Source organism: Perca fluviatilis, chromosome 3 (genome assembly GCF_010015445.1).
Source record: "Perca fluviatilis chromosome 3, GENO_Pfluv_1.0, whole genome shotgun sequence".
NCBI classification, from domain to species: Eukaryota; Metazoa; Chordata; class Actinopteri; order Perciformes; family Percidae; genus Perca; species Perca fluviatilis.
The window spans coordinates 17,303,325-17,316,442 of record NC_053114.1 but is presented as its reverse complement, the minus strand read 5'-3'; the positions used below and the strand labels follow the sequence as shown (position 1 = coordinate 17,316,442).

At 38.8% G+C, this 13,118-nt stretch overlaps 1 protein-coding gene across 1 annotated transcript in view; it reads left to right on the top strand.

The window, feature by feature from the left end:
• map2k5 (mitogen-activated protein kinase kinase 5) overlaps positions 1 to 13,118 on the top strand; it is a 74,382-nt gene that overhangs the window by 53,984 nt on the left and 7,280 nt on the right. The window contains exons 20-21 of the mRNA XM_039795298.1: positions 1,152 to 1,213; positions 2,904 to 2,949. Coding sequence (XP_039651232.1) covers positions 1,152 to 1,213; positions 2,904 to 2,949 — 108 coding nt within the window. The remainder of the gene's footprint in view (positions 1 to 1,151; positions 1,214 to 2,903; positions 2,950 to 13,118) is intronic.

Genomic DNA, 13,118 nt, shown 5'->3' with positions numbered 1-13,118 from the left:
TAGGACCAAGGACAGCGACAGTTAGGTCCACAGAGACAGAGGGGGTTGGAGGTTTGAGTTGTGGGGAAGGAGGGCTGGGGGGTGTAAATGCAGAGCTCCTAACCGGTTTATTAGTCAAAGAAGATGCCATTCAACATTGGCCATTTACAAGAGACTTGTTAGAATCAGTGCTTACATTATTAACAATAACAGATAAATATTTTCATGCATAGCTGTTACAAATGTTTGTCATGTTCTTTTAACATTAGACTCTGTACAATAATGGTGGTAGAAATCCAAACCATAACAGCTTTAATATACAGCAGTTTCTCTTAAATTTGCACTTTCACCTTTTGAATCACCATATTTGTTGATTGGTTGACCCAACGAGATTAATGTTGTGTCACCAAGCGGGCGTGTAGCCCTGAGGTCAGTGTTCGAACAATAAAGGTACTTAATTCTGAACTAAATCCAGGCTCTTCAAGGTTATATACTCTTTGAACATATGTTGTATCAGTAATTGTACCATTAGGGTTGATCTTATTTAACCCATGAACTTTTGGCACCTTGTCTTTTTCGAATAAGCACTAAAGCTTGAGACATCTTGCTGTATGCAGAACCAGCTACTTTCCCCCCTTTGCAACTCTAAATAGTGTTGCTCTGTTTGCTGGATGGCATTTGGTTGCTAACATGTTAGCCATAACAACTTGGTTGTTGCTGTGTATCTGTCAATTTAGAAATGTTTCTCTGTCTCTTGTGGACAAAAATCAATTAACCTGTAAACTTAGATTACATAACGTTTTATTTTATCCAACTAATCAGGTTTCATGTTTAGCCTTTCTTGACATGTTGGTTTAGGTGCTTCTTTGTTATACTGTATAATGACCAACAATGAGAAACGACTGACATCTATGATCTGTCTTTGTTTGGTTTATGTCCTTCTGATTTATGTGTTGTATTTTTGTCTGCTTTGTTTCACTGCTATTTTGGGGATAGTTAGGCTAATGCCTTTTTTAAGTATTAAGGGTAGGCACACAAAGCCTATTAATCTATTTCTTTATTTAAGTCGTGCAGATTGTAAGTGTCAGGATCCTTCAGTCAGTGCAGCGAGTTATCATCATCCCACAATACATTGTTACTTGTTGTCTAAATTGTTGTGTTGTTCTTCACAGGATCCTCCAGTTCTTCCTGTTGGCCAGTTCAGTGAGAAGTTTGTTCACTTTATAACTCAGTGGTGAGTCAGTTACTTTTTAATACTAGGGGTGGGAATAACTGGATACCTTACGATACGGTAACTAATACATGGCTCACGATACCGATAATATCACAATACAGTAATTCTGAGATAATCAATATATTACTAGGCAATCCTATAATGATACATCACGATATCGGTCTAACTATGAATGCTAAATGCCCGTGAAAAGGTTAAGGGCAAGTTTTTTCTCTTTATTTACTGCAAGTCCAAACTGTTAAAAAACAGCACAATTCTGCAGCACAAGTTTTTCAGTCTGTAAATTATAACTCCAGACTTTGGACTAAAACGTGGTTGGAGCATCTGTTATTTTCCTCAAGCTGCTGTCCGCCATCCCGCTTTATTTTATTAATTAAAATATCAATATATGGCGACAGCTTATCGATTATCGTATCGCACGAAGGACAACAATATATTACCGTATCAATATTTTGTCACAGCCCTATTTAATATGCTTTGTTTCTTATAGGTCAAATACAGAATTTTTTTTATTTGACACCTTCAGATTTGAAATGGAATTGTGTCTGATTTCAAGGGCTGTTAAATGCATAGTGTATATGTTTGTGATTCTAGTTTGTAATAGCTTAATATGTGTGGCACAATCAGCCATTTGAGCCCTGCATAGCCAGAATGACCAGTTGCAGAGAAGATGGGCTGCATTTGACATAGATGAACCAAATTATGGTAGATGAATCAAAGGTATAATGGTAACACAAGTGGATTAAAGTGCATTTGTCTGTGTTCTAATGCATTGTGGTTGTGGTAATGTCATTAGCTATGATTTTCAGTGCTGCTGAATAAAAAGCCAAGGAATGATTGATTTATCTAATGCAACAGGACAAAGACAATGTTTACCCTGCGTTTGCCTCCAATTCATTAGCCTCTTGTAACCTTTACAGTGGCACAAACCTCTACATTCACACCCAAACCACATGCAAGCTGTGTGTGTGTGTGTGTGTGTGTGTGTGTGTGTGTGTGTGTGTGTGTGTGTGTGTGTGTGTGTGTGTGTGTGTGTGTGTGTGTGTGTGTGTGTGTGTGTGTGTGTGTGTGTGTGTGTGAGAGAGACTATCTAGCTGGCTATACCATCTGTTGTTTATCCCCCATGCCTGCTTTATTTACTCAAACAGGGCACCTCTCTCCAGAACAGACTGAGGTACCAGCCCTGGCATTATCTTCTCCCAGGCTATTCTTAGAGGGTCATGGTCCATTCATTGTGAAACATAAACTAGTAACATGACTAACTGCAGGCAGGTCCCTGCACTAATTCCTCATAGTCCCCAATATACAGTACATACTATAGAGGACACTCACAGAAACACACACACAAATCCATTGTACCAGTGTGGTAACTGCTTCAATTTAAGTGTTCTGAATAATACGAAATATTAATTGAAATTCGAAATATTAATTAAATTATTCTATTGAAATAAATGTTCCGTGTTGGTAGTGTGTATTGTCCATCATGCCCTCTCTTTCCGTTTCTGTGCCAGAAAAGGTTTTGTTTCAGGTGCTCTTAAATATTTGTTTATAAATTAAAATGATGCCAGTTGAAATGAAAGCTGCCGTTGAAATGAAAGTTAGAACAAAAACGGCTTTGGCACATGTACAAACACAGTTTAAATGGTGGCTGAACATAGACTGCTTGTATCTCTTTTTTTTTTCTTTTCAGTATGCGGCGGCAACCCAAAGAGAGGCCTGCCCCTAATAACCTCATGGTAAGTTAAACCAAGACTTCCATTACAGTCCCAAGGACGACAAAATATAAGTTTTGAATAACTGTATACAGACTGTGATCATATTCATGCATTCCAATAAAAATCCAATTAGTAATAATTAATCATTTTATTATCTCTGTAGCTTTTGGAATATACAAATGTATTTTTTCACAATGATTGAGGTGTTTTGGGTCAAGGACCGTTAAAGTTGGGATTGCTGTGTGGAAATAACAGTAATGAACTTTTTGCTACCAATGAAAGATGTTAGAGAGAGGTCAGCGAGAAACCTTGGGGTAGGATTGAGACCTACTTCAGCAATAATTCGTTCATTTCACTGCATTGGAGCCACCCTGAATGAATCAGGACTAGCTGTTATAAAAAAGTCAAATAATTTTAGTTTACAAAAATAAGGTTTCACACACTAATAAAAAATTGAGCAAGGGGCAAAAGGAATTTATTTTTAAGTGTTTCTGCCTGTCTTTGTCCATGTAACGGTAAGAAAGTGTGCCCATGTCGATCATTTTAACATCTTACTGCACAGAACATAATTCTCTAAATCCTAAACGTTGGCTGTCACCAAATGAACCTTGTGTCTCATCTGCAAATATGATGATAAATGTAAATAACTACGTCAGTTTTACAATTTATTATATATCACCGTTGCCTTTCTGTTACTTACATTGTCACTGAAATATTAAATTTTCTAACCAGATAGGACATGACTCCCATAGTCTTGATTGATTTTGATTGATCCATCTGTTTCCTATAGAGATTATACAGTAGCAGCACAATGATTTTTAAACATTTAAACCCAAAAGATTACAAAGAGGTTCATGTTGCATACAAATCAAGTAACATTTAAAGATTCTGAATATTGTATGTAGATGAATCCGCTTTAATTGGAGAATTGTAAAGTTGAAATCTTGATGCGTTTTTAGTTTGAGTGTTAGAATGAAGAATGCATTTAAAAGAGGACTAAGTTAACATTACAGCATGATTTTTTAATGGCAGAATCCCACCTATAGCACATCAAACTCACTGTACAAAAGGTCTATGTAGCCTTTATGGTGAGGCTTCAGCAAAATATGTTTGAATAACAGCCCGGCTCGATTGTTCTCAATATGATACTCTCAGCAACACTACATGGAGCACACTCAATGACATTTCTTTCAGGTCTGAATTTTAAAATGTGAGAAGCTAAAGCCCTAATATAGTAGGTATCTTCAGGCACAGGGGTTTTCCTGAATAACATTATGACAGTGTGGGAAAGAAGCCATAGATATTTATTTATTAACAAAAGCAAAACATAGTCTAAAAACCATGGCTGTGTGTCTGTTGTACCATCTCTAACTGGCTCACTATAGTATAAACTATACATGTGTGTGCCTTTTTAAGTTGCTGTGAAAAGTTTATTAATGTTGATTTTAACTCTACTGAGACATACTGTCTGAGAATAATGCGGCTGTGATTTAGCAAGTTAATTAATATTCAATTTTTGCCCGATTCTTTGCCCATCGACTCTGGTCTGGAATTTTATATACAGTATAAGGCAAATATTCTAACTAAATTCCAGATCTTCCTTTTAGTGTGTCTGAGTGATATACAAGCCAAACCACATGCCTCCCTCCCAAAATGGACTTGATGATTTTATTTTCTGTTCTAGCATTAGCACACAAGGCCACAGCAGTTTGCACAAACTGCCTTTTAAGAGTTGCAACAAGCTCCGGTTTCTGTGTTAGGACCAAGGACAGCGACAGTTAGGTCCACAGAGACAGGGGCGGTTGGAGGTTTGTGTTGTGGGGAAGGAGGGCTGGGGGGTGTAAATGCAGAGCTGCTAACAGGTTGTATGTTCTCAGTCTCACACCAGAAAGGAGGAGTAAAAGGAAATGTTGTGTAGCCACACAGAAGTGGTTCTCTTAAGGGAGAGACTATGCCCTACTACTTTTCAAGTTCCACTTGTTGTTTTTGCAGTACTGCTCCTTTTTTGTATGACTCTATCTGTTTCTGAACACAAATGCCACGGTTTGTGTTGAGTTAACTCCAGTTATTAAAGGTCCCATGACCTGGTACTCTTTGGATGATTTTATATAGACCTTAGTGGTCCCCTAATACTGTATGTGAAGTTTCTTTCCCGAAATTCAGCCTTGGTGCAGAATTACAGCCACTAGAGCCAGTCCCACAATGAGCTTTCCTTAGTATGTGCAATTTCTGTGTCTGTAGCTATTGAGGAGGAGAGAGGGGGGGGCAAGGTGGAGGGTGGGGGTGTGGCCTTGACCAACTGCCACTTTGCTCGTTTTGAAAGCCATGATATCTCTCTCTCATGGATGGGCCAAATTCTCTGGGCGGGTAAAGCAGAGAAAGGGGAGGTAACCATCTAGCCACTGGAGGACCATATGCAGGCTGGGGGAACTCATATTAATGTTAAAAAAAACCTCAAAGTGAAATTTTCATGCCATGGGACCTTTAATACTTGGTTTTCTAATCCTGTATATAATTGTTCGGTAACACTTTACTTGAAGGTATCCGCATAAGAGGGACATGACACCGTCATGACACATGAACCCTAACTCTAACCCTAACTCTAACCGAATGACACTTACTAAAAAAAGTGTTATGTCATAAACGGTTTATGACTTGTTTATAATGTTTATGACATGTTCATGACGGTGTCATGTCACTCTTATGTAGAGACCTTCAAGTAAAGTGTAACCAATTGTTCCAGTGAAGAGAATTTTGAGCTCTTTTTCTCAGTGTCTTCTTGTGGTTTCTTGTGTCCTCCATGACCTAGTTGCACAACCAAAGCTTCTTTCCAACACACAATAATGCAAGGACATGGTTCACACCAAATGCCAGATACCAACATTTATCAGACAATATTAGATCTACACCGATAAATATTCAATTTATCCACAATTAATCCAGGACGCTGGCTCAACTGCACACTGCTTCTCCTCCTTTCTATGCTTCGGGTCATCGTAGCTCACATGGTGGCATTTTCTTCACTCATTTTTCTCACTCTCCTCCTACTCTGTCCCACTTTCTTCACATACATTGTGGTCCCTGTGCTATTTTTTTTTAAATTTGTACATCTCTCTCTCTCTCTCTCTATTTCCTACTTCCACTCTCTCTCCATCCCCCTTGTCTTTCCTTTACCTATATTTTTGTCCTGTAGGCCTTTCATTTCTTTCTCTACCCACAATGAACAGAGATATAAGGTCATGGATGCCTGCCTTTGTGGCACCAGCCTGCTGATTGTCTTTCTCTCTTCTTCTTTTCCTCCTCCTCATTCCCTCTTTCCTCCCCACCTCTCACTCTACCTCCCCATTCCCCCCAGCATCCTGAGTACATTAAAACTCTTTACCTATTCTATCTGTATGTTAATGCACCTAGCCACAGCTCCCCTTCTCTCCTCTCCCTCTGCTTTACAGATAGTGCACCCATTTGCTCTCAGTTTCTCATTTCTCCTGGAAGTGTAGACACTGAGCAAATAATGTTGTTTTATGACCATACAAACTCTCCTAGTAGCTCTAGTTTGCTCATCAGGTTTCAGCATGTTGTTTTTCTAATCACTGGTATAGCTTTTATTGACGTCATTATTTTCACTGGGATTTTATCCTATTAGACGTTCTTTAAAGGGCTGTTGTTTGATTGCATACCTGCTCTTGATGGGTTCCCCGAAGCTTGACACAGTGTGCTACAACTACTTGTACTGGATGCTTTGCCCATGCTATTAATATTTTATCCTGTTCAGTTCAACTTTTTCTTATCACTTTACCTGACTAAGTGAAGGAAAAACCTTTTTCTCTGGTTAATGCTACAGTATGTACCCAACACGAATAAAGGGAGAGAACCAAGCAATGCCAATACAAAAGGGTATTGCTAACAGAAGAGCAATGATAACGATAACAGAAGTAACTTTAGAAGAAAGGTGCTATTAATATTAGTTAAGCAGCTATTAATCTATTAATGCAAGAAATGCAGCTCAAAGTGCTTTACTATAAGGAAATCACATGCACAGAGTGCTTCACATGAAAAGAGACAGTGAACATAAAAACTGTAAGTGATATAATTGATGCAAAAATAAAATAAAAACCACTTGATAATAATAGTGAAAATAAGATAAAAATAGAACACATAGAATGCATAACATAAGATGGAAAATAAAACCCACAGAATAATTGTAATAATAAAAAATAAAGTTTGAAAAAAAAATAATACATAGAATGCTTAAAATCAAGTCAAATTTTAGAGTTTCAGGCCTGTATTAGGGAAGTCATATAGCCTGGTTGACACCAGACCCTTCTCAGTTGTAACTGAGAGTGGGTCTGGGCAAGCTTCATTCACAGCGCATTTCCAAAGGGGCGTCACCAACGGACGCTGCTCAAATGCCTCTGGGTGCAATTGGACAGTCCTTCAACCAATCAGACCAATGATCCGGGTGACGTAGCAGCTACAGCGGCATCAACGGGTTGCTGCGCTTCGGTGGCCGCCATGTTGAATGTATACAAAAAGCTGCTTGCCGTCGCTGCGCTATTGTCATCATGTAAAGCCCGCCTCAACGGTTGTAATTGGTGCCTCGATTTGGAAAAATTGGAAATGGGCTTGAATGAGCTCTTGGCCAGACTGACTTGCAGAGCAAAACTCAAATTTGCCGGAGGTTCATCAGGATTTTCCCAGGCTAAAAGTCATAGCTAGTTATAGGCTAAAGTAAAGGGATACGTTTTAAGCTTTCTTATAAATAAATCGAAATACTCTTGACGAAGGTCCAAAAGGACCGAAACATTAGTTTTCTTAAGTTTTCTTTAACAAATGGTGATGCTGCAGCAAGAGCAGTGTGCGGGATTTTCTCTTTCTTCAAGTCTTTGTTTTTGTCCAGCATACCTGCACAGAAGAATTGTTTGGATGTGCAAATTCTTTCTTTTCAAAAATATTTAATGAGCTGGCTTCCCTGATGTCTATATGTAGTAGCATGAAAGAGTTGTGTGTCCTTTGGGCGCCTGGGTAGCTCACCTGGTAGAGCGCACACCCATATACAGAGGCTGAGTCCTCGAAGCCGTGGCTTCGGTTCCGACCTGCGGCCCTTTGCTGCATGCAAGTTGTGTGTCCCCTATTTCATGACTATATGGTGCTCTACAGCAGGAGGTTTTAAACCTCAATGGAAAATCCCATGCATTTAGACTTTGCTACCATGAAGAATGACATAGTTTTCTCTGACATAAATTATTAAAAAAAAAAATGATATTCTCAAACCATGTGAAAAACCTGTGGAAACAAAGGCCCAGCTGCATATCTGGTGGTGGCAGAGGATTGTATGAGCATGTTTTGTGATGTCAAGGTTAACATTACAAAATGTTTGAGGTGCTTGATACATTTCTGATGAATTTCTGCTAATTAATAAAATCCAAAACCAGTTTTGTATTTGAATTGTTGCTCTTAAACACCCCAAACTCAGCCATGTTAGTAAAATCAAGCCAGTTTCCAATTTAGGTACAATATTAAAGGGGCCCTGTGGATTTTTCTTTTTAACACACAAAAATTATGTTCAAGATGCAATACTTTATTGCCATTTCAACAAGGAATGTCAATAGTAATGTGGTTTGGCGAGCTCACACAAAACATAAACAAGAACCCCACCTCACATACAGGGACCACCTTAGGACATAAAAGTAAATTAATAATAATAAAGAATTAAAACAAACATTCCCATGGGGATGCTATCTGTACCACAACCGTTTACATTCAGTGTTCACTTACCAAAACATTTGTGTCCTTGAGGCCTGAAAAACGGGTATAAAGACTTTCCTTTCTTATATAACATTTGCTGTTTTGTTTTTGAATAATTTATTTCATGCTTTGTTTACAGCCTTTGTTGAAACATTACTGCATTTATTTGCATGTGAAGCAGCAGAGCAGCTGAAACCAGCTGCAGAAATGTGTACACACATAAAAACATTGCTCCATAGCCCCGCTAGTGATCAAAACTGCACCGGTTACTTTTTAAGTGTTAAGCTGAAGCAAAACTAAATAAAGTAAACCTAAATCCACCCTTTCCTTTTGTCCTTTTAACCACCTTCTTTTACACAAACAGTATTGTCTAAAAACATCCCACAGTTGAATTATTTATGATTGATTGGCACATATATTTATCATTACTACCTCATCAAAGTTTTTCTAACTAATTTGGGCCGATTGAATGGACTTCATTTGTGATATGTAGTTTTTTAAAGGTCCCCATGACATGGTGCTCTTTGGATGCTTTTATATAGACCTTAGTGGTCCCCTAATATTGTATCTGAATTCTCTTTCCCGAAATTCAGCCTTGGTGCAGAATTACAGCCACTAGAGCCAGTCCCACAATGAGCTTTCCTTAGTATGTGCCATTTCTATGCCTGTAGCTATTGAGGAGGAGAGAGGGGGGGGCAAGGTGGAGGGTGGGGGTGTGACCTTGACCAACTGCCACTTTGCTCGTTTGAAAGCCATGATGTATCTCTCTGATGGGTGGGCCAAATTCTCTGGGTGGGCAAAGCAGAGAAAGGGGAGGTAATCTTGCTCCTTATGAGCTCATAAGGAGATCTGCCCATCTGAGCTTTCATTTTCTCAAAGGCAGAGCAGGATACCCAGGGCTCGGTTTACACCTATCGACATTTCTAGCCACTGGGGGACCATAGGCAGGCTGGGGGAACGCATATTAATGTTAAAAAAACCTCAAAGTGAAATTTTCATGCCATGGGACCTTTAACTTTAGAAATTAACCCATTACTGTGCTCTCCCTGTGAGATTACAGTGATGGCCAGCATGTAACAAGTAAATCAGTGGCTTGTATTGTGATACCTTAACACTGATGGAAACGTTGAGTTGATCTAAGCCCAGATGATTTACACCATGACTGATAAGATGTTTGTCATTTTGTTGGACACTAATTAATGAGGAAGAAATATCTACCTGCGTTCTGTCTGGCTGTATCAAGCTCAATACTTACTAATACTACTCAATACAAAGAGATCTTTCTTCTTTTTCTTCCATTTCTTCCCAAGTCCCTTCATTTGGAAAGACTTGTGTGATGAGCTATCATAGTAGAGGAAAGTGTCTTTTTCTCCCCTTATACTAATGCATTTTTCATTGTGGACACCCTATCCTGTCATCATAAGCTAATGACGTTGGTTAGTTGAGGAGACTTTCCACTGGCCTGCTCCCAGGATGTCTGCTGCAGGTATTTGGTGATGACCCATCCTGTCTGAGGTTTCTTGCTTTTGGTTCCAAACAGTGTGTCTTTCTCCTCCCCCTTCTCCTTCAACACCAGGCCTCGTCTGTGTGCAGCACCTACTATTGGCTTATTTATTAAGCTTAAGGGCAAGAACACAGAAAATATAGTAATTGGTGCAACATTAGTTTGTGTGCTTGTTTGAATGATGATCCCACACCCTTATATTCTTTGATTTTGATTTGTTGGACATTTCATTTTTCCCTCCCCTTTCATTGTCCCTCATTCCCCAGCCAGCAGCCTTCACACAGCCTTTTAGCACCCTTGTCAATGCAGCCCTCCTATTCTGCTTTTCTATTCATAGGCACACATGCACACATTTCATAGCCCCTTTTCAACCCCGGAGACACCAGATGAGCCCCACGTTTTTTCACAAAGGAAACCCCTCCTGTGTCTGACTGTCCCTAAATCTGGTTCAGACCCTCTCTCTCACACACACACACACACACACACACACACACACACACACACACACACACACACAGTATCAAAAACGTTTGTTATTAACAATAAATAATTAATATGAATCCATACTATATCATTCATAAACCAAATTGACAGCTCCTTCATTTAAATATTCTTATTGTTTAATTCATTCATCATCTCAGACAACATGGATGTGTCAATTTACCACAGGGATTAAATTATCTCTTATAAACTATAGTTTTATAAAAGCTGTCCCTTCCTGACTGATGTAGTGACACCACATCATTGAGACAGACATGTATGAGATGAGTTAGGCAGTGGACTGAAGGCTACAAGACAACACACATTGTCCTTTATATTTACTGGACGTCCACATAATATGATGCTCAACGGTATTCATTTTGGATCAAGAAAGTAGCGGATCAATCCACTCATTAAGCCTTCTTTCCATTTTACGAGTTGCCTGAATTCTACAGCAGTGATGCAGCTCGTCTTTGTTGTCTTGGTGTTCATCTCTGTACATAATGTGGTTCTGTTAAAGAAGAGGTGATGTGCACATTTTTTATTTTATTTTGTTGTTATTTTACTGCAAAAATAGAGCAGAAAAATGGAATTATGTGCTGTATATGTATAGTTTGTTTGTGGGTGATGTCTTGCATGAGTTCCAGTTATCTAGTGTCTCAAGCTTTGGAAGCAGCTTCAATGTCTGAGGAATAGGTGTTAACATCGCTACACGTGCAGAAAGGACATGCATGCAAAAAGGGGTTCTTCTTGTCTCTTTTCAAACTTGTTCCAAATCACTCGTGTCTCGTGCTCCCGCTAAACTTAACTTGTGTCAGCACCTTCTCTGCCAAATGTTTTCACATTTCACCCATGGGTCTTTATTGACATGAACCCCATTTACACATACTGGGACTGCAGTATGGTACTGCTGCCCAACTGTTCGGTCACGTTATTTTGAATGCGAGCTGGAGTCAAAATTACACTATACAAAAATAAAACACTGGCATTTGGAGGAAATATGCTTTTTTTGTGGATCCAATATCCTTGATTTGACACAAAACTGTTTGTGACTTGTGATATTGGGCTATGTAAGATGTATGTTAAAAAAAAATATATATATATATCATTAAACAATACTGTATAATGTAGCTGAAACAACCTTGTCATTTTCTGGAAAGGTTAACAATTCATTTAATAATTGAAATGATTATTAGACAGGAATGGGTTGGTTTCTGGTAAGATTCATTGACCCCAAGAATGTCAGTAAGTTTAATATAGCTACTTTATAGCTACTCTTTTGTACACTTGGTTGGGGACTAAACTAGGCCATGAGAATGATGGTGCTCTTACTACTCTTGGTTCTCTTGTTTTATTGTCTTTTTTTTCTACTTCTTTCCATTTCGGTGGCTAACATTTAGCGTTGTGGCTCATTGATAGGTGGCTATCTGGAGAAAGTCCTGCCTCACTATGCAAACAGTTTTAAAAGCAGCAGATATATTTGAAAGTAGCATTAGATGCTTGGATCATTAAGTTTAGGGCATTGTAACTCTCCTAAGAGACGTTTCCCTACATTTCCTGTGCACAAAGATTGACCAAAGTGTACACACACACACTGTTCATTTATACACACACCAACCAATGCCAGGCAGTTTCCAGAGGGAGCCAGTGATTAGCATGTAAAGACCTAGTTATTCTATCTACCTCTTCACCCTTCTCTCTGTCACACACACACCACACACACACACACACACACACTGACAAACACACCATGTTTCTTCCTACACTATTCTAATGAGGTGATGACCAGTCTCTTGTAATAATTGCCTCAAACTCCTTTTAATTTCTTTTGAGCGTATTAATCATACATAGTTATTTAAAATCACATAAATTAATCTTAGATTAAACAGACCCTTCAAAGGCTTCAAACAATTAAAGAGTTAGGTAGAATTTCCCCTGGGTTTAGGCCATTTCTATTTGAGCAGTTGCAGGTGATTATCCCATTTTGATGGGGCCAGACGGTGATTAATGTAACTTTAAAATGAGTCCTTCCCCAATCTCACCTCTGTCCACAAACCGCTACAGCAGAAAGTCCAAACACCTTCAATGACCTAACTAAGAAGTAGTTATTCACTCTGTATTTATAACTCTTTTTACAGGTGTCATACTTAAAGTGGTATGTAATTTTATTATAAGTGATATGTGCATGTGTGTGACAGACAGATGTGTTCTTAATGTACTCAATATTAGGGTGTGTGCACCTTTGTTTGTGTCTGCATCAAAGTAAGACTTTTGAGGCAGCTTATGTCTAATATAATTGGCAGTCTGCAGATAACAGTCTAAAAGCATTTTTACAACCTCCGGGTCTTGTATGTTGGGTGTAGGGGTCGTGAGATAAACCTGAGTGGTCGCGAGAAGATAAACAAATTAAAGAAGAAGAAAAAACATTTCTGCAACACAAAATTATGTTCTGGGAATATCA